Source organism: Pelodiscus sinensis, chromosome 15 (genome assembly GCF_049634645.1).
Source record: "Pelodiscus sinensis isolate JC-2024 chromosome 15, ASM4963464v1, whole genome shotgun sequence".
NCBI classification, from domain to species: domain Eukaryota; kingdom Metazoa; phylum Chordata; order Testudines; family Trionychidae; genus Pelodiscus; species Pelodiscus sinensis.
Window position 1 is genome coordinate 38,590,905 of NC_134725.1, and position 19,254 is coordinate 38,610,158.

At 51.2% G+C, this 19,254-nt stretch overlaps 1 protein-coding gene across 8 annotated transcripts in view; it reads left to right on the forward strand.

The window, feature by feature from the left end:
- GRK3 (G protein-coupled receptor kinase 3) overlaps positions 1-19,254 on the forward strand; it is a 196,940-nt gene that overhangs the window by 144,874 nt on the left and 32,812 nt on the right. For all 8 annotated transcript variants that reach the window (XR_012896033.1, XM_075898873.1, XM_075898875.1 and 5 more), the window contains 4 exons: positions 195-289; positions 2,295-2,402; positions 6,087-6,153; positions 6,382-6,482. Coding sequence is in view for 7 of the 8 variants with exons in the window: in XM_075898873.1 (XP_075754988.1) it covers positions 195-289; positions 2,295-2,402; positions 6,087-6,153; positions 6,382-6,482 (371 nt within the window). In the remaining variant the exon portion in view is untranslated. The remainder of the gene's footprint in view (positions 1-194; positions 290-2,294; positions 2,403-6,086; positions 6,154-6,381; positions 6,483-19,254) is intronic.

Consider the following 19,254-nt stretch of genomic DNA (forward strand, 5'->3'; position numbering starts at 1 on the left):
ATTGACTACACAATTAGCCAAATAACTACTCTTTAACATCCTTAGTATTTGTTTTGTGTAGCATTCGTAAACATAGCAATTGCCATAGACTAGAGGTGCACAGAAGTCAGGTTTGTTGATTTGTGAATTTGTTCTGTTGCTCAAAGGCTTATATTTTTCAGTTACCATTTATATTTCTCTTTGTGTGCTTCTAGCCTGCTAACATCCTACTGGATGAGCACGGACATGTAAGGATATCAGATCTTGGCCTTGCTTGTGATTTTTCCAAAAAGAAACCACATGCTAGTGTGTAAGTATTGCACATAGTGTGTTTTATAGCCTGCATATATTTTGAAAGACTTAGGAAAGAAGGCTGGGTAAAAAAACATTTCGATGGTGCAAACTAAGTGGAATGCCTTAGAACGAGGAAAAATATGGCTTCTTCTGTTAGTCTGAGCAATAGTCTTCTGGGAAATCAGGGAAGCCCTGTTGCTTTGGACATTGAAAGCTCTAGAAAATGTTTTGTAAGGAGTAAGGATGTTAAGAGGTGGGTAATTGATTAAATGTGGTGTCAATACAAGTTTGTATTGACTACATCATTAGTTGATAAGGGAAGGCACTCTGTCCCAGCTTGTGCTGGTCCAGGAGCTAGCTCTGCAGTTTAAATGTAGTAGGAACTGAGTGCACATACAGTCAGGTTCCTACTACATTTAAATTACAGAGGCTTAGTGCAAGTATGTCCTATAGCAGTATGAGCTGAGTCTGAGCTAGGTTTGCTCAGTCTAGCAGCCCCTATCTGTAGCCAGCCCCAGCTGCTCTAAACAGAGGCTGCTTTGGCAGCAGCCCCTGTTTGTGGCAGCCCAGGCTGGATGTGGGCAGAGGATGCTCTGGCAGCCTCCCCTAACCTCTGCCTTCCCACCCTGCAGCCTCTGATAGAGACAGCAGCATGGGAGAGGAGACAGGTGGCACTGTGGAGATAGTCCTTGGGGAAACCAACTTTTAAGCTGGCTACCCCCAGCACTAGCTCCTGTTCCCTGCCCCTTTGCTGCCTCTGATACAGAAGCAGCAAGGGGCATGGGGTAGGAAAGTTAGTAGTCGACTTGACTACTCGCTTACATCTCTAGTAGGGAGCAATCCTGCATTTGCTGGGAAAGAAACTAGATGACCTACTAGTTCTCTTCCATATCTAATTTCTGGCATTCCGTGCAGTTGTAACAACTGATACGTAGGCGTAGACTGGAAAATGGCCCATGATTTCATGGGCCATCATTCAGAGTAAAAAAGAACCTTTCTTGATTGAAGCACCAGATTGTTTTAATTATCCAAAGTGGTGGCCTATTGGAAATGAACTAAAATTCAGAGTTTATTGTGCTCCTGTATATGTCTGTCCATATTTTTGTTAGTATTTAGGCCAAATTATGCTCTCTCATTTACACCCACTGGCTTCAATGGAATTACAGAGGTGTAACTGAACTTCTGTTTCTTTTTGTGTGGACAGTTACCATATTTTTGTGCCACTATGCACTCTTAGGGCCAGATTCATCCTTGGTATGGCTTCAGTGCATTTGCACAAAGGATGTATTTGGTCCTCCATGTTTAATGTGATTGCCTAGCCACTAAAGTCCACAAAAAGATTACAAATTAGACATGGGCAGCAGCTGTGGCCAAACATGAGTGATAAGGAGGGAATTTCCCTGGAGGAAGAAAGTAGCCAGCTGCCCTCATTCATTGCCCTGGTATAGGGGAGGTATGTGAGAGAACCAGAATGTGAGGGAGGTATAGTGGACAGAGTTCAGACCCACTTTATGAGTTATAATAGCCCCAAGCTGCCCTAACTCTCTTCAGAACCAGGGCTTGTGCATACTGGTCTTCAGAATCAGGGGCCTCTGATGCTTTTTCTCTCTCTGGAGCCAAGTGGAGATCAGCTGCAGCAGAGAATCTGGCACTCTTTCTTCTGGCAGGAAGGCAGTGCTTGAAGGAGGAGCTTGTTAAAAAAACAGCAAAAACATACTCTTTACTACTGCAGCTTCCTCTTCTCTAGCCCCTTCTCTGACAAAAGGCTGAAATTTAGGTTGCCTAACTCTTTTCATTATAAATGTTTTTAAAGCGTTCCTCCATGGCTTCACAGAAAATGGAAATCCAAATTGGTGTAAGAATGGTCAGTGTGATTTCAATTTAGAATTACTGAACAAAGTCACCATGTTCTAGACAGACTTTCTTGTTGGGAAAAGGCAGGTGTTCATAAGAGATGAATTTTGTTTTTTAATCAAAATTCTGTTGACCTCATTCTCCACCTCCTGCCTCATTTCCCCCAGTGGTACCCATGGATACATGGCTCCTGAGGTGCTTCAGAAGGGAACAGCATATGACAGCAGTGCAGATTGGTTCTCTTTAGGCTGTATGCTTTTCAAACTTCTGAGAGGGTGAGTGAAATCTTTTGCCGTTTATGTTCTGGCTATAAAATTAGTAATATGCATTCTGTTAGCTATTCCATACAGTGTGTTTTGCAGTCCCTGCTATGCACCAGTGTGCATAAGAGATGTCACTCCACTGTCCACATGCCTCTCACCTATTCTCATAGGTTTCTGAACAGTCAACATGGGCGGTGGGTGAAGGCCTGGCTTGGGCTCGCAAGCCCTAGCCCCATCCCTTCTGTGCCTATCAGAGCCCAGTCCCAGTTATGGCTGCTGGTTCCCCCTTGTACTGCTAGACCCCCCCCCCCCGCATTATGGCTGCTGCCCCCAATACCCAAGACTAGTGCATCCTCTACCTTGCTTTCCAGCACCAGGAAGCCGTGCAAAACCAGCTCCCACCTCCTGGCCTACATCACTGGTTGGTGAAGCAACCACACTGCAGCTAAAGTGTCAGCCTTCCCCTTCCCCAGCTGGCCAGAGCGTGATGGGCATGGTCATCCCTGTCTTTTAGGGAAGGCAATGCCTTCCCATGCCTATATTATCCTTCACTCATGACAGTAAGACACTGCTCTCCCAGACCAGGCTTTTGCTCTGTGACCTTAAGACAGTTGACACCAAAAGCCCCACTTTTTGAGTCAGTTGACTCTTTCCCTGAGAGAGAACAGGAGAGTCACTTCAAGAGAAACTAGCCAAATATGGTATCCAGAAACTCATGACGACCCTCACCTCTCTGGGATCTGTATTTGACAACTAGGGAGACAGTGTCAAATACAGATAGTCCACCAGGTAGTCCACTACTGTTATCCCATCCATTGGCCATATGGGGACACATAGGATCCTTACCAGAGAGTTCCAGAGTTAAAAACACCTGGGGCACCATACACATTACAGACCACATACTGCAAAAAGATCTTTAGCTCCCAGTGAAGTATTTAGAGCAGGGTTCCCCAACTCCCAGCCCACAGGCCAGCCCTGGCCAAAGCAATTGTGTCCCCAAGCCCTGCCCTTTCTCACCATCTCCCCCATGGCACCTCTTCCCTGAAGACGCAGCTTAGAGGATCCTGGGGAGACGGGTTTGGCTCCACATTCCCGTCTGCCCCGCACTCCCACTGATGGCAGGAGCCATGGAGAAGCGGATTGAAGGAGAGCAAATGTGCTCACTTAGTGCGTGTCGCTTCTCCTGTGGCTTCTGCTACTGCAGGGAGTGCAAGAGGGCCCGACTGTTGCCACTATGCGGCACCAGACCCTCCCCTGTGATCCTTAAAGCTGCATTCCTGGGGGAGAGGGTAAGACGATGGCAAGAAGGGGAGAGAGCCAGTCATGAAGGGGCAGGGCCTAAACTGGAAAATGGAGGGCAGCTTCTGGGCTTCCCCATTCCCATACCATGATCGGGCTGGGGCTGGCAGAGCCTCTTTGCTCCCCTTTCCCACTACACACCCATGCTCCTGGCAGGGCAGGAAGAGGCTTCGCATGCTTCCCCACCCCCAGGCCAGTCAAGCTTCCTCCCACCCAACCCCCTCCTCTCTTGCCAGGAGCACACAGCACTTCTGCGCTCCTGTCAGGGCAGGAGGAGACTTCACGCGCTCCCCTTACCCCAGGCCAATCAGGATTTAGGGGTGGGAAAGCTGTGTGGAGCATCCTTCTCCCTGTCCCCGCCCTGTGCAAGTGTATGGCACTTTGAAGTGCTACCCGCTCCTTGCAGGGAGGGGGGAGGAAGCTTCACAAAGTTCTCCCGCTCCCAGGCCGATCAGGGCGTGGGCGTGGGGGAGCGCATGACATCTCCTTCTGCCCTGCAAGCAGCACATGGTGCTTCAAAGCGCCGCATGCTCCTGGCAGGGGAGGAGGAAGCTTCACATGCTCCTCTGCCCTCAGACCCTAATTGGCCTGGGGGCGAGGGAGCTGCAGGGCTTCTGTGAGCTGGATCGACCCGCTTGGTGGGCTGGATCCAGCCCATAGAGGTCCTTTTGCCCACCCCTGTGATAATGGATAGCTTCCTTTCCCCCCCCCCCCCCCCCCCTCCCCGGTCCACTCTGAGTCCTAAGACAGATTGCTCAGGCCAGGGATGGGCCATGGATCAGGAGTTTGAGACTCTTTTAGTACCATCCACCTTCCTAGACAGACAAGAGTAGTATAACAGCAGCAGTGACAATTTCACTGTTTTTCTTTGCAATTCTGGTTCCCTTGGCCTCAATTTATTCACTTGAGACCTGGATTATGGCTAAGAAAAACTGCAAGAGCCTATTATTCCTTAATGTAATTGTATTCAAATAGATTAGCTGTTGTTTAGAAACCCTTCACTTCTCTCATTAGGTCTGGCGACCTGCTCTAACCAGGGGACTTGTGCTACATTTTGTAATGCAATTTCCCCTTTGACACTCAGGGGAAATCTTTGTGGGTATTGTAACTCCTACACATGCTAACAGGTAATACTGACACAAAATCCCCACATCATGAAAGATGCAAGCCATATTCTGTGATTGAGCTAAATGTAAGACTTACTGATGTCAGTGAGGCTTTCACATGTGGAGCAAAGCTAGAATTACTCACTGTCCTTCACTCGCATCTCCCAACACATGTGGGGAATTGTTGTTACTTATACTGCTTGCAAAGTGAGTTATGTTGGGTTTTTAACTGGTCTGTGCATTTCATAACTTTCATTTCTCTTACACTTATATTTAATTCTTTGAGCAGTGAGTTCACAAATGCCTAACCTGTCATTGCTGGGGTAATCCCTCTGGTAATTGCTGCTCCTGGAAGTGGCTGGCATATCCCTGCAGTCCCTCAGAAAGGCAGAGCAGGGGGTCTTCACATGCTGTCTTTGCCTGCAGACACCACTCCTGCAGCTCCCATTGATCAATAACAGGGAACCGTGGCCAGTAGAAGCTGTGGGCTCAGTGCCTATAGATGAGGGGCAGCACATGGCAGCATGAAGCCATTGCTGTACATGCCAGCTGCTTTCAAGAGTGGTGCAGGGCCAGGGCAGGAGTAAATCTGCCTTAACTCCACTGCTCCGGAAGCCATCTCAGTTAAACAGTGCCCAGCCAGTGTCTGTTTCCTGAAACCCTGTCCCAGCCCTGAACCTCCTCCTGCACCCAACCGCCTGCCCCAGACATGAGTCCTCCTGTTCCGAAACTTCTTCCCAGAGCTTGAACCCTGAAACCCTTCCTGGACCCCAATCCCCCACCCTGGGCTAAGCCCCGAGCCCCTCCCACACTCCAGACCCCTTGGCCCAAGACCAGAGCCTGCACCCCTACCTCCTACCCCAGCCTGGTGCAAGTGAGTGAGCATGGGAGATGAAGGGATATGGGGTGAGGCTTCCGAGAAGGATTGGAACAGGAGCAGAGCCTCAAAGAAGGGGCAGGAAGAAGCGGGGCAAGTGTATTTGGGTTTGAGGTAGATCTTACATTGCACTTAAATTGAAAAAGTGATCTTGTGTTTAAAAATGTTGGAGGCCACTTCCTTACAGGAAGTTTCCCACTCATACTATTGAATTCTATGCAGTATCTGATCAGTCTGGTTTCCCTGGTAATGCTAAAAGTTTCACTGCTTGTTTTACTGTTCTTCAGGATTGGATTGATGAGTTTGAAGAATGTGACTAACAGAATACTGCATTCTTTTCTGGAATTGTCACAGCTGAAATAAGAGGATATGTTATGACTTTACATTTATTAGTGCATTTTCTTATTTCTACAGTCACAGTCCTTTCAGACAGCACAAAACCAAAGACAAGCATGAGATTGACCGGATGACGCTCACCGTGGCAAGTATTCTAATGATCTTTTAATTTAAACTGAAAATGCTTGGCCAATTACATGTTCTTTAAGCAATTCTGTTCATCACTTTTTTTGAGAAATAACTTTATTTCAAATGTATTCATTCAGGAACTCTGCTGTTCAACTCTTCCAAGGATAAATTACCTTTCATATGTGATGGTGTCAGATTGAACTAGTTAAAGAATTCATGTCACAATTCCTTTTTCATCCCTCAGAATGTGGAGTTACCAGATTCATTTTCTCCTGAACTAAAGTCCCTTTTGGAAGGGCTCCTGCAACGTGATGTTAGCAAGAGGCTTGGCTGTCAGGGTAGCAGGTAGGATTTCACTTCTCCATTAACAGAAGCATGCATAAATCTCTTCTTTCCTTTAAATCAGCGGTTCCCAACTGGCGGTGTGCAGCGGCTCTGGGGGCCAGGGATGAGGTACACTGCCCAGCGCCTCCCCTCCTGCCATGATTGTTGGGGGAGGTGTGTCCTGTCCCACCTCTCAGCCAACCAGCTCCAGGCAAGGATGGGGTTTCCTCCCAGACACAGAAGACTGGATCGCTGCATGGCAGGAGAGCCCAGCGTGGCAACCTTAGAGCAGTTGCAGCTCGGGCAGCAACACTCAGCTGGTGGCTGAGAAGAAGTGCAGGATTAGGTAAGGGGTGCAAGGCAAGCACTCGGGGTTCTGGAGTCAGGTCTAGTGCTGGGGTACTCTGAGGGTAGAGAGCTCTAAGAGGCAGGGGGCTGGCACTGGGGGCTCTGATGGTGAAGCAAATACTGGGGGGCTTGGGACAGGGCTAGCACTGGGGAGCTCTAAGGGGTGGGGGACTCTAAGAGGCGGGGGGGGCTGATACTGAGGGGCACCAGAGTGTCCGGGGTGGGAAGATGGCACTGGGGACAGGGCTACTAGTAGTGGGGGACTACAGGGGCAGGGCTGGCGTTTGGGGGATCTGGGGACAGGGCTAATATTGGGGACTGGGGGCTGACAGTGGGAGGGGCTCTGGGAGGGTTGCAGTGGGGCTCTGGAAACAGGAGGCTGTCACTGGATGGGTTCTGGTGGTGGAGGGCTCTAAGAGGTGGGGGGCTGGCACAGGGGGGTTGGATGCAGGGGACTCTGGGGTCAGTGGCTGGCGCTGGGGTGTAGTGGAGGGGTGGGGGGCTCTAGAGGCTAGAGCTTGTACTGGGTGCCTCAGGGGGTCAGGGCTGAAGCCAGCTGTTCACAGAGACTCTGGAGGCTGGGGCTTTTTCTGGTCTGGTAACATTTTATTTGCATATTTGCTTAATGAATATGCATATATGTAAATTAAACATTGCCAGTTTTCCAAACATTTGTGAATGGGTTTACTGGTCTGTGGTATAAAAAAGGTTGGGAACCACTGCTTTAAATGAAGGATCTATTTTATTTTAGGTCAAAATCTTGGAAAGAAAGCATTAAAGTGCAATGCAGTGTTTGTTCAACTTGCTTTTGATTGTTGGTAGGTTGAGAAATCTCTGTTCTGTGAGTGATACTTATCCAGTAATTAGTTCTAACTTTGTTCTAAGTATTTTTAGGTTTTGTTTGCATTTAAACTGGTTTGTTTTATTATTTGTGTTACATACTTTGGTAGCTCTGTAGTTTTCCTGCTCTGTGTATTTGAGAAGTAATCCTGTCTTGATATAGATATGAAGATGACCATAATTATAGCTGCCTATTATAAATTGAGTGTGCGTGTTATTGTTGTTATTATTAAAACGTCAGTATTTGCCACTGTTCTCATATGTAGCTGAGATATTCATAGCTTTGCTATCTTCTGAAACTAGGACATTTGGGAGTTGTTGACAAATACTGATTTTTAAAAAAATGTCTTTTATCTTATTGTAAGTAGTTGTGTGGACCCTGATTTTAAATGATCTTCAACCTGGCTGTTTGTTTTGCATGTATAGTTAATTGTATCTATTACTTAGATACAATTACTTAGATGTCCAGCTTCCTGATTCGCAGGTGTAACAGTAGAACCATAGCTACAAACATGGGGACTGAAGGTTGTTTGTAACTCTAAAATGTTTGTAACTATGAACAGAACATAATGGTTCTTCTTCGAGTGGTTGCTCATGTCCATTCGAAGTAGGTGTGCGCGCCGCGTGCACCACGTCTTCCGGAGTGTTTTTCCTAGCGGTACCCGTAGCGCCAGTGGGGCGCCCCCTGGAGTGGCGCCGCCATGGCGGGGCATGAGTACCCCTGCCAGCGCTGCCCCACCTCAGTTCTTTCTTACTGCCGTGTCGGTTGTTGGAGCGTCTCTCTCTCTCTGTCTGTTTAGGCTTAAATAGTTAATGGTTCCCGTTTCTCACCTTGTAAATAGTTATGTAGTTAGATAGTTAGGTTTTTTTGTTTTGCTCCTTCCCGCCTTGGGGGTAAGGAATGCCAGGGCTGCAAGGCTTCAAGACGTGCGCTGACTGCGGGAAGTTTATGCCCAGGGGCGACCCACACGACAGCTGCCTTAAGTGTCTGGGTGAGGCTCATCTGGCAATTGCCTGTAAAATCTGCAAGTCTTTCAAGCCCCGTATGAGGAAAGAAAGAGTTTCCCGCTTGAAGCTTCTCCTTGTGGAGATGGCGCTTCAACTGGTGCCGCCGGACCAGCCTGCGGTGCGCAGCGCACCGTCCTCCACGCGCGAGGCCGCACACCGGCTCCGGGCATCGATGTCGAGATCCCAGCACCGGTCTCACTCTCTGCCATCTAAGAGGGTGAAGAAGTCCCGGGGCAGGTCTCCGTCTAAAAAGCCTACGTCAGCTGGGCACCGCAGCGGCAGTTCACCGGTGCGTGTTTCCCCTCTGGTGCACTGTCGGCACCGAGGGGGCCTCGTTAGCCCTGGTCGCCTGCCCTCTCATCGCCCGTCCATGCTGGACACATTTGAAGCAGCGCAGGACCTAATTAGTCTCACGACCTCCCTGCCGTCGTCGGTCGACTCGGACGGGTCGAGGTCGCTCCCGTTGGAGGCTCGGAGGGCACCGTCGTTGCCCCTGCATGGCCCAGGTCGGCATGCTATGGTGGCTTATGCGTCGGGACCACCCCCGGTGGGGTCGGCTCCTGCTACTACTACGGCACCCTTCACGACGCCGAACCGTCACTCTCAGGGAGCTTCGAGCCATGGCAGATTGCTGCTTTCCACTTTGCCAGGACCCCGCTTGGCGGTACTGGTGCCGTACCCCCATGGTCATGTGGCCTCCCAGGAGTCAGCGTCCGTCTCCGTGCTGTCATCGGCACCGGCATTGACACAGTGGTCTACCCCGACACCAGGCCTGGGCACCCCGGTACCGTTTCAGTCGGGCACGACTCATCTGGCATCGAGCCTGACCGCCTCGGTGCCGCAGCTGCTGGCCACACAATCGGCACTGGGCCTGAGCACCCTGGTGCCCCAACTCCAGACGACGCAATCGGCACCGGGCATGGGCACCCCCGCACTGCATCTGCTGGCGTCGCAACCGACACCGGGCCTGGACACCCCGGTGCCGCAGCTTCACACGTCGCACTCGGTACTGGGCCTACACACCCAGGTGCCACAACTCCTAGCATCACAACCGACACCGAGCCTGAGCACCTTGGTGCCGCAGCTACTGGCGACACAGCCGGCACCGGGCCTGGGCACCCCGGTGCCGCAACTTCACGCGACGCACTCAGCACCGGGCCTAGGTTGCAGATAGTGGCGTCGCAAACGGCACTGAGCTTGGGTACCCCGGTGCCGCAGCTACTGACGACGCAACCGGCACCGGGCCTCGGCACCCCGGTGCCACAGCTGGTTGTTTTGCACTCAACAGAATTCGCCGCACCGGGTCTGGGTCCCCTGGTGCCGCAATTACCAATGGCCCTTACGGCGCCGGGCATGGGTCCCCCGGTGCCGCAGATGGCATGTCCTCGCCGTGCTCATGCGGGCAAACCTGAGTCGATGGCCAAGTTTGCACCATACTCCTCGTCGGCTCTGCCTTGGCCGGAGTCCGATTACTCTTCGGACTCGGAAGTGGTGTCGGTTTGGTCGGGGTCTTCAGGAGCATCCTCGACTCACAGGTCCAGATCCAGACACTGGAGGGACCACAACCAGCAGATGTGGCCCCCTCACCTGCAGTGGCCTTTTTCGACCCCCTGGGCCTGTCATCAATGGCAGGGCCAGCCGCTACCATCTATGGGGTCGGAGGCTTCAGGGCACCGTTCCCGCCCGTCGGCGTCCCTGTGTAGGGCGCCTCCCTCCCCTCTTCGAGTGCCACAACAGGATCCTGTGGCACCACAACCGCCAGTACTGGAGGGAGGCTCCCCGGAGGCTCAGGCCGTCCAATAGGCCCCACAGTTGGTCACGACCGCTCCTGTGTTGATTCAGGAGTTGTCGTTGTCGTCCTCCCCCGATGAGGCACTGGCGGACCCAGCGCCTGGGCTGCCATCAATGGATGCCAAGGCACATCAGGACCTCCTCCGGCGCATGGCTTCCAACCTGGCTGTTCCGGTGGAGCCCATAATTGAGGACACCGATCCAATGGTAGACATCCTCACGGAGGACACCCCTACGCGGTTCGCTTTACCGCTCAATAAAACTGTTTCAAAAATTACTAATGCCCTGTGGCAAACGCCAGCAACTCTGACCCCTACCCTAAAAGGGGTAGAGAGGCATTATTTCGTCCCGCAGTCGGGGCACGAATTCCTTTACTCCCAGCCCATCCTGGGATCCTTGGTCGTACAGGCCGTGGCCCAAAAAGAAAGGCTTCCCCAGCCCGGGCCTTCTCCAAAGGCAAGGGAGCCTAAGAAGCTGGACTTGTTGGGCCGTAAGGTCTACACTACAGGTGCTCTACAGCTCCGCATCGCTAACCAGCAGGCGATGCTGAGCAGGTATGCTTTTAACACCTGGCAGGCAGTTGAAAAATTTAGAGACCGGCTCCCGATGGAAGACCGCCAAGAGTTTGCGGCTATGGCTGCCGAGGGTAAAGTCATTACACGAACTGCCGTCCAAGCGGCATTGGACACTGTGGACTTGGCAGCCTGCACCGTGGCGACTGGTGTCACTATGCGTCTCGGGGCGTGGCTCCACGTCTCGGGGATTCCCTCGGATTTGCAGCACTCCATCCAGGACTTACCCTTTGAAGGGAAGGCTTTGTTCTCGGAGCACACCGATTCCAGGCTCCATACCCTAAAGGACACTAGGTCAACTCTGAAGTCCTTGGGCATACATACGCCAGCCACGCAGCGGCGACAGCTGCCGTATAGGCAGCAGGGTAGAGCGCAGCTCCAGGTCCCCCGTGGGGATTTCTGGAGGTGCTGCTCCCGGGCCTCCGGTGGAGGTTCCGGGGCAGCTGCGCACCCTCAGGGGCCTAGGGGTCGACATCGTCGCCCTAGGTCAGATCCCCAGTGGGCAGGTCCCCATGGCCCTCCTAATCAGGGCAAGCCCCAGTTTTGACATGGTATTCGAGATTCCCGTACCAGTCTGCCACCCTGGCCCCCTGTTTGGGGCCCGGCTATCCCGTTTTGCCCAGGCATGGGCCCTGATAACATCAGCTGCCTGGGTCCTGAACATTGTAAATACGGGCTATTCTATCCCATTCCTGGGCCCACTGCCTTCAAAACCCCCTACCCTGTCCCTAGTAAGGGACACCCCTCACAAACACATCCTGTTTCAGGAAGTGGTGGCGCTCCTCGAAAAAGGAGCAATAGAAAGGGTCCCTCCGCATCTGCGGGGCAGGGGGTTTACTCCCGTTATTTTGTTGTTCCGAAACCAAAAGGGGGAGTTTGTCCTATCCTGGACCTTCGATACTTAAACAAGGCGATTGTAAAACACAAGTTCAGAATGGTGACTTTGGCCTCGGTCATCCCAGTGCTACAACTGGGCGACTGGTACGCGACTCTCGACCTAAAGGACGCCTACTTCCATGTGGCTATCAGGCCCAGTCACAGGAGGTTCCTCCGGTTTATAGTGGGCCATTACCATTTTCAGTTTACGGTACTCCCCTTTGGGTTATGTACTGCACCAAGGGTTTTTACAAAATGTATGGCTGTGGTTGCCGCCTTTCTGTGCAATCGAGGGGACCTTGTGTTCCCGTACCTTGACGATTGGCTAATCCGAGGTCGCTCGTACGAGCAGGTAGAAGCTCATGTAACACTCATAAGAGCTCTCTTCTTAAGGTTAGGGCTCATGATAAATGTTGAGAAGTCATCCCTGACCCCCCTCCCACAGGATAGAATTTGTGGGAGCCCTCCTCGATGCGAAGGTGGCAAGAGCGTTCCTGCCCCACAGTAGGTTCCTCTCCATAGTGCAGCTGATCTCAGGGCTAATTCGGTCCCCCATCACGACACCTCGGGTCTGCTCCAGGGTCCTGGGCCACATGGCGGCATGCACTTACATGGTGCTACATGCTAGGATGAGGATGAGACCTCTGCAGGTGTGGTTGGCGAAGGTCTTCTGCCAGTCCAAAGGTCTATGGGACTCCATAGTCACAGTGCCCCCGGACATTCTGGACTCCCTACTCTGGTAGAGCCAGGAATCCGTGGTGCGCAGCGGGGTTCCCTTCAATGCCCCATCCCCCTCACTGACGCTGGTCACCGATGCGTCCGACCTGGGATGGGGAGCACACTTTGGGTGACACAGACCTCAGGGCCTCTGGTCCCTTTCCGAACGGACCCTGCACATCAACGTCCGGGTATTATGGGCGGTGAGGAAGGCCTGTGAAGCATTCCTGCCGAGGCTCTCCCCCCCCCTCCATCCTGGTGCATATGGACAACACTGCAGCGGTTTTCTACCTCAACAAGCAGGGTGGGGCGCGTTCGCCACCCCTATGCAAGGAGGCCCTGCGTCTCTGGCACCTGTGTGTCACGCACAATATCACGCCTCAGGCGGAGTACCTCCCCGGGTGCAAAAACCTACTTGCGGACACACTGAGCAGATCCTTTGGAGCCCACAAGTGGTCGGTCAAGGACTCTGTCCTCAGTCAGATTTTCCGCAGGTGGGGCTATCCCCACCTAGACCTGTTCGCCTTGGCACACAATGCCAAGTGCAGGAACTACTATTCCCTGCTGGGACTGGGGAAATTCTCCAAGGGAGATGCCCTAACGACCACGTGGCCAAAGGGCGTTCTCTACGCTTTTCCCCCATTTCCCCTAATTGCCAGGGTGTTGACCAGAGCAAGAACTTTCAGATCCTCAATCATTCTCATAGCCCCCAGGTGGCCCAGACAGTTCTGGTTCCCCATCCTGGTGGACATGCTGACCCAAGACCCTATAGCACTCCAGTTCGGGACCTGCTAACTCAACGTTGGGATGGAGGGGTAATGGTTCACCCGGATCTCCGGTCTCTTCACCTAACGGCCTGGTTTATCCGTGGTTGAACCAACCAGAAAGGGAATGTTCCCAACAAGTACAGATGGTGCTCCTTAGCAGCAGGAAGCCCTCTACTAGATGGTCGTAGGCTGCCAAGTGGCGGCGCTTCTCGTCTTGGGCGTCCCGGAGAGGAGTACACCCGTCCTCGGCCCCTATTCCAACTATTCTCGACTATCTCTTTCAACTCCGATCTAGTGGCCTGTCCTTTTCTTCTATTAAAGTCCATGTGGCATCTCTCTCTGCCTTCCATGTTGGTACGGCAGGAGCCTCTCTTTTTTCTAACCAGGTAGTTAAAAGGTTTCTTACTGGTTTGGAGAAATTGTACCCCTCGGCGAGGGCTCCGCACCCTGCCTGGAACCTCAACCTGGTCCTACACAGGCTTATGTCCCCTCCTTTCGAGCCATTGGCTACATGTTCATTGAAGCACCTTTCATTGAAGGTTGCTTTCATAGTAGCCATTACGTCTGCTAGAAGGGTATCAGAGCTAAGGGCGCTGACTATAGTACCGCCCTACCTTGTTTTTTCGCATGATAACGTAAGGCTACGGCCTCATCCGGCCTTCCTCCCGAAGGTGGTTTCACCTTTTCACCTGTCCCAGGAGATTTATCTACCAGTGTTCTTCCCTAAACCACACGCCTCCCCTAAGGAGCGTGTTCTACACTCCCTGGATGCCAAGCAAGCACTGGCATTCTATATTGATCGAACCAAGCCCTTCCATAAATCCCAACAATTGTTCATTGAGTTTGGGGATAAGGGGAAAGGTTCACCTATTTCCACACAAAGGTTATCAAGATGGGTGGTGCAATGTATAGCGGAGTGTTATCAACTGGCTGGTAAAACCCCTCCCAGGGTGAAGCCACACTCTACCAGGGCGCAGGCATCCTCGGTAGCCTTTGGTGCCCAAGTACCAATCACAGAAATTTGCAGGGCAGCCACCTGGTCTTCCCTTTACACGTTTGCAACACACTATGCGCTACCTCAACAGGCCAGGGAGGATGCAAGGGTGGGCTCTGCAGTCCTCGAATCTGTGATGTAAATATATATATGGTTGTCTTTGTTCTTGGTTGGTGCCTTGGTGTTGAATTGTTCAAATAAATCCGTTTATTGTTCACCTTCCTTTATGACTGGTGCTATGACTGTTCCTACCCCTCCTCCATGGGGTTAGCTTGGTAGTCACCTACTTCGAATGGACATGAGCAACCACTTGAAGAAGAAAAGAACAGTTACTAACCTGTAACTGTTCTTCGAGATGTGTTGCTCATGTCCATTCGACTCCCACCCTACCTCCCCTTCGTCGGAGTATCCGGCAAGAAGGAACTGAGGTGGGGCAGCGCCGGCAGGGGTACTTATGCCCCGCCATGGTGGCACCACTCCAGGGGGTGCCCCGCCAGCGCTATGGGTACCGCTAGGGAAAACGCTCTGGAAGACATGGTGCACGCGGCACGCACACCTACTTCGAATGGACATGAGCAACACATCTCGAAGAACAACAGTTACAGGTAAGTAACCATTCTTTTCTTCTTAGAGGGTCCCCGTGGGTGCTCCACTTAGGTGCTTCAGCCCCGCTGTGCACATGGCACAGAAAGTTTGATCAGCAGTACCCTTGCAGTCGGCATGTACTGTGCTACTGTGCAATCGTTTGGAATGACAGTTAAGCACATGCTGGCAGCAGTTCCTTCTCAGCATTGGTCACATCTAATCCATCTCCATTCTTCCGCCTAATTCAGCATGAATTGGTTACTTTGTCTCCTTATCTATTACTTTGTTTCTTGTCTCTCCCTCAAGTGAATGCAGCAGGGGGAAAGATAAGCATTACAACAAGTAGCTGTGGCCGCAGCACTTTTTCTAGGCTAGTCATCTTTTCATGCCAGCACCTCGTGGTTTTAGGAAGTGCACAGAATGTACAGCATTTATTTCTTCAGTGGATGGCCACGAGCAATGCCTACACTGTTTGGGACACAACCACCCCGTCAGTCACTACTTGCATTGCCAGAGGCTTGCCCTGCGCTTCAAAAAGGCACAGGAGCTGAAGTTGCATAGCCTTTTTTCCTCCATCGCAGGAGTTCAGCCAGTCAGCCCCCCTAAGGTAATGCCTACAGGGGGTGAAAACAAAACTAGCACTCCCGGCTGGTAAAGTGTAACACAGCAGGAGCGGGACTAGAGCATGAAATGCACTAGATCCCCCGCGGAGGCTCCAGCTGCCTATAATAAAAGATCATCAGGCTGGGAGACCAGTTGCAATGGGGTTCATCACCATGATGAAGGATCCTGCACACATAAGAGCAGTGATCCCAAGCTGAAGCAGAGAGCTGCTGGCCATGCTTCAGACTCCCCCCACAGCTGCGCAGTGGTACTGAGGAAAATGCCGGTACTGGCTGCACTTCAAAAGCCCACCAAGTTGCACAGCAACAATACTCCACGGGCGGGGAAACCCTTGGTACTGGCATGGACCAAAACTCCCCAGTGAGGTTGGGGCTAGCCCAAGAATGGAGATTTTGACAGCAGTATCCCTGGCCAGCCATGCGCACAGGGAGCAGAAATGTGTGTTCTGAGGAGGCTACTGTGCATGTGTGGCTGTCACACATACACACACACCCCCAGTCGCAGATCAGCAGTTCTCCCTTTCACCTCATTCATCTCTTATCTATCTGTAAATAGTTTTATCTTAGCAATTAGTTAGCTATCAGTTGCTGTTAACAGTTGTTAGTTTTACTGATAGATTAAAAAAAAAAGAAGTGGTGGTTTCACTACACTTCCTGGAGCAACCTCATACCAGAACAACCCTCCCATGATATGCCAGGCTCATCTGGGTTCAAGCAGTGCAATCTTGTAAATTAGCAATATCCGTCTCTGATGGCCATGACCAGTGCCTCCACTTTCTCAGACAGCACCACATTACTGACAGCTGCCCACACGGTCAGAAACTGACCAGATGCTCCAGGAGAGCTAGAGAGCTCCGATTAAAGATCTGCATATACAACAAAATGGCTCACCTGACGACCAGGCATAATTTACCCCTCCCAGACATAGATCACCTGGGACAGAGTTGGAGGAAGCGGCTCCTTTCGGGTCAAGCCCAAAGGACAAGGGGAAGAGTAGCCTCAATAAACAGGCTCACTCCTCCAAAGGGACTGACTCGCCAGTCATGAAGCGGTCAGTCCTGGCTCCTGCTTCATCCCAGCTGCCTACAAAAAAGGCTGTGAATAAGCATAGACAAAAAGGGACAGGCAAGGAAAAGTGCCGCGATCCCAAAAACTCACCCTGTGTGGCAACCACGGCACCGACAGAGACAGCTGATAAAGCACTGACCGCACTGTCTGCGACGGCATCTGTGGTGCAAAAACAACGGTGCTCACACACGGTGCTGACTGGCAGTACGTTTCCTCAGCCTGCACCACAGACCCCACGCAGGCAAGTGGCACTGACCACTCACAGGAGGCAGACGGTAATGCTAGCAACCCCGCTGCAAATGCCTCACGCTTCCCAACCTCCGCTATTTCCTCTCCTGCTATCATAATTTACAACAGCAGCAGAGCTAGCTGTGCAGTTGGAACCAGGAACACCCCTATTTGGTATCAACAGTACCCCACACAGCCTACGGGGCACCCTTACAGCTACTTCAGCCAGCCTAACTATAAGTGCCTTTAGTGATGAGGAGCAGGAGGCATACAAACATGCCTGAAGTGACAACACACTACCTGCACAAGTCTCCTCCCTAAAAGCCTGAGGGACACCCTCCACAGTGGCTCCCACCACAGGTTATGCCCAGCTGGCCATACTGGGATCCTTGGGCTTTATACAGGCAGCAGCAACTTATGCAGCCACCATACCAACCTGTGACACCACGGTCGCTGTCACCAACCATGAAATCTGCAGCATGTTACAGCTTGGACTCAGACAAGCAGGAAGAACATAGTTTGGAGGAAGAAAACAGCCCACCCTCCTCTCCACCTGTGCAGAAGATGACCACTGACGAGATGATAATGACTCCACCATTGACATCGGGAGACGATAACAGATCATTCCAGGAACTCTTCAGGAGAGTGGTGGAGGCCTTCGAGATCCTGCTGTCAAATGCCCCTCAGACCCAACATAAACTCACAAATATTCTACAAACATCTTCTCACTGAAAATTAGCCATACCAATGAACAAAGCATTAATGGATTTGGCCAAGACTGTGTGGGGCAACCTAGCCACAATTTCTCCAATCCACAAGAGAGCTGACAAAAAGTACTATGTAGACTCTAAGGGGGCTGAATTCCTATTCTCCCACCCCATACCAAATTCTCTAGAGATAGAAGCAGTCACTCAGAAAGGCAGGCAACAGAATACACACACAGCCCCCATAACAAGGACTGGAAGAGGCTGGATGGTATGGGAAAAAAGGCATACTCATCCGCAAGCCTCCAGATCAGAATAGCGAACTATACAGCATTGTTAGCCAAATGCACACACACCATATCCTTGAAAAAATGTCATCCTTTATTGAATCTGTTCCAGACACCAAAGCAGAACAATTCACAGCAAGCATCAAAGAGGGTACACTTATAACATATAAAGCTTTACAAGTCGCACTGGATTTGACGACACAGCAATCAGATCCTTAGCCTCAGCTATGGTGATGAGGAGGGTATCCTGGCTGTAGCTATCAGGTTTCCCCAGAAAGGTCCAAACCACCATGGAAGACCTCCCTTTCAAGGGCACAAACTTATTTGTGGAAGCCACAAACACTCCAGACTCTCAAGGACTCCAGGGCCATGCTCAGAACGCTAGAGATCCAGATACCTGTGATGAGAAAACAGAACACGTCATTCCAACAATACAGACTGGCAACATTCAATCAACAGCAATGACATTTCGATAATAGAGACAACATCAAAATAGGCGCAGACAGACATCGAAGCAGTCCTCCACCTAACAACCCGTGACAGCTAGACAACAAATTTGAAATCTTGGTCGAGGGCCTGACATCACCCAAATTTCCAAGGCAACATACAGAGCCATCTCTGCTATTTGGCAACAGACTAGCCGACTTCTATCCATCCTGGTCAGCCATCACCACCGACAAGTGGGCGTTAGCAATTATAAAAACTGGTTACTGCATTCCCTTCATATCTATTCCCCCATCCCACCTCCCCTGCCTGTTCCTCTTCGGGAACCCCTCTCACAAGAATCTACTCTTACAAGAGGCAGAAAGCCTCATAGCCCTAGGGGCTAGAGAGGAGGTTCCCAAACGACATAGGGGCAAGGGCTTCTACACCCATTACTTCCTTACCACCAAGAAGTCAGGGGAATGGAGACCCATTTTGGAGCTCTGCAAACTCACCCGCTTTGTCCAGTACCAATGCTTCAGGATGGTTACACTGGCTATGATTATACCTGCCCTGGAAAAAGGAGAATGGATGTGTACCCTTGACCTCCAAGATACTTATTTACATGTTTCTATTCATCCATCACACCGAAGATTTCTTCATTTCACAATAAAGCACAGACACTTCCAGTACTGGGTACTGCCGTCCGGTGTATTGACAGCTCCAAGAGCTTTTTGAAAGTTCTTGCAGTAACTTTTTTGAAAGTTCTTGCCACTCACTTACGCAAAAACCATATTACAATATTTCCTTATCTAGAAGATTGCCTCCTAACAGGCCCTACACAATAGGGCACACAGCAAGCAGTTACCACAAGCAGAGCCCTCTTCGACAAGTTAGGACTCGTTAAATGTGGCAGAGTGCACTTTCTTCCCTTCGCAGACCCTGGAGTTCATAGGGGCTCA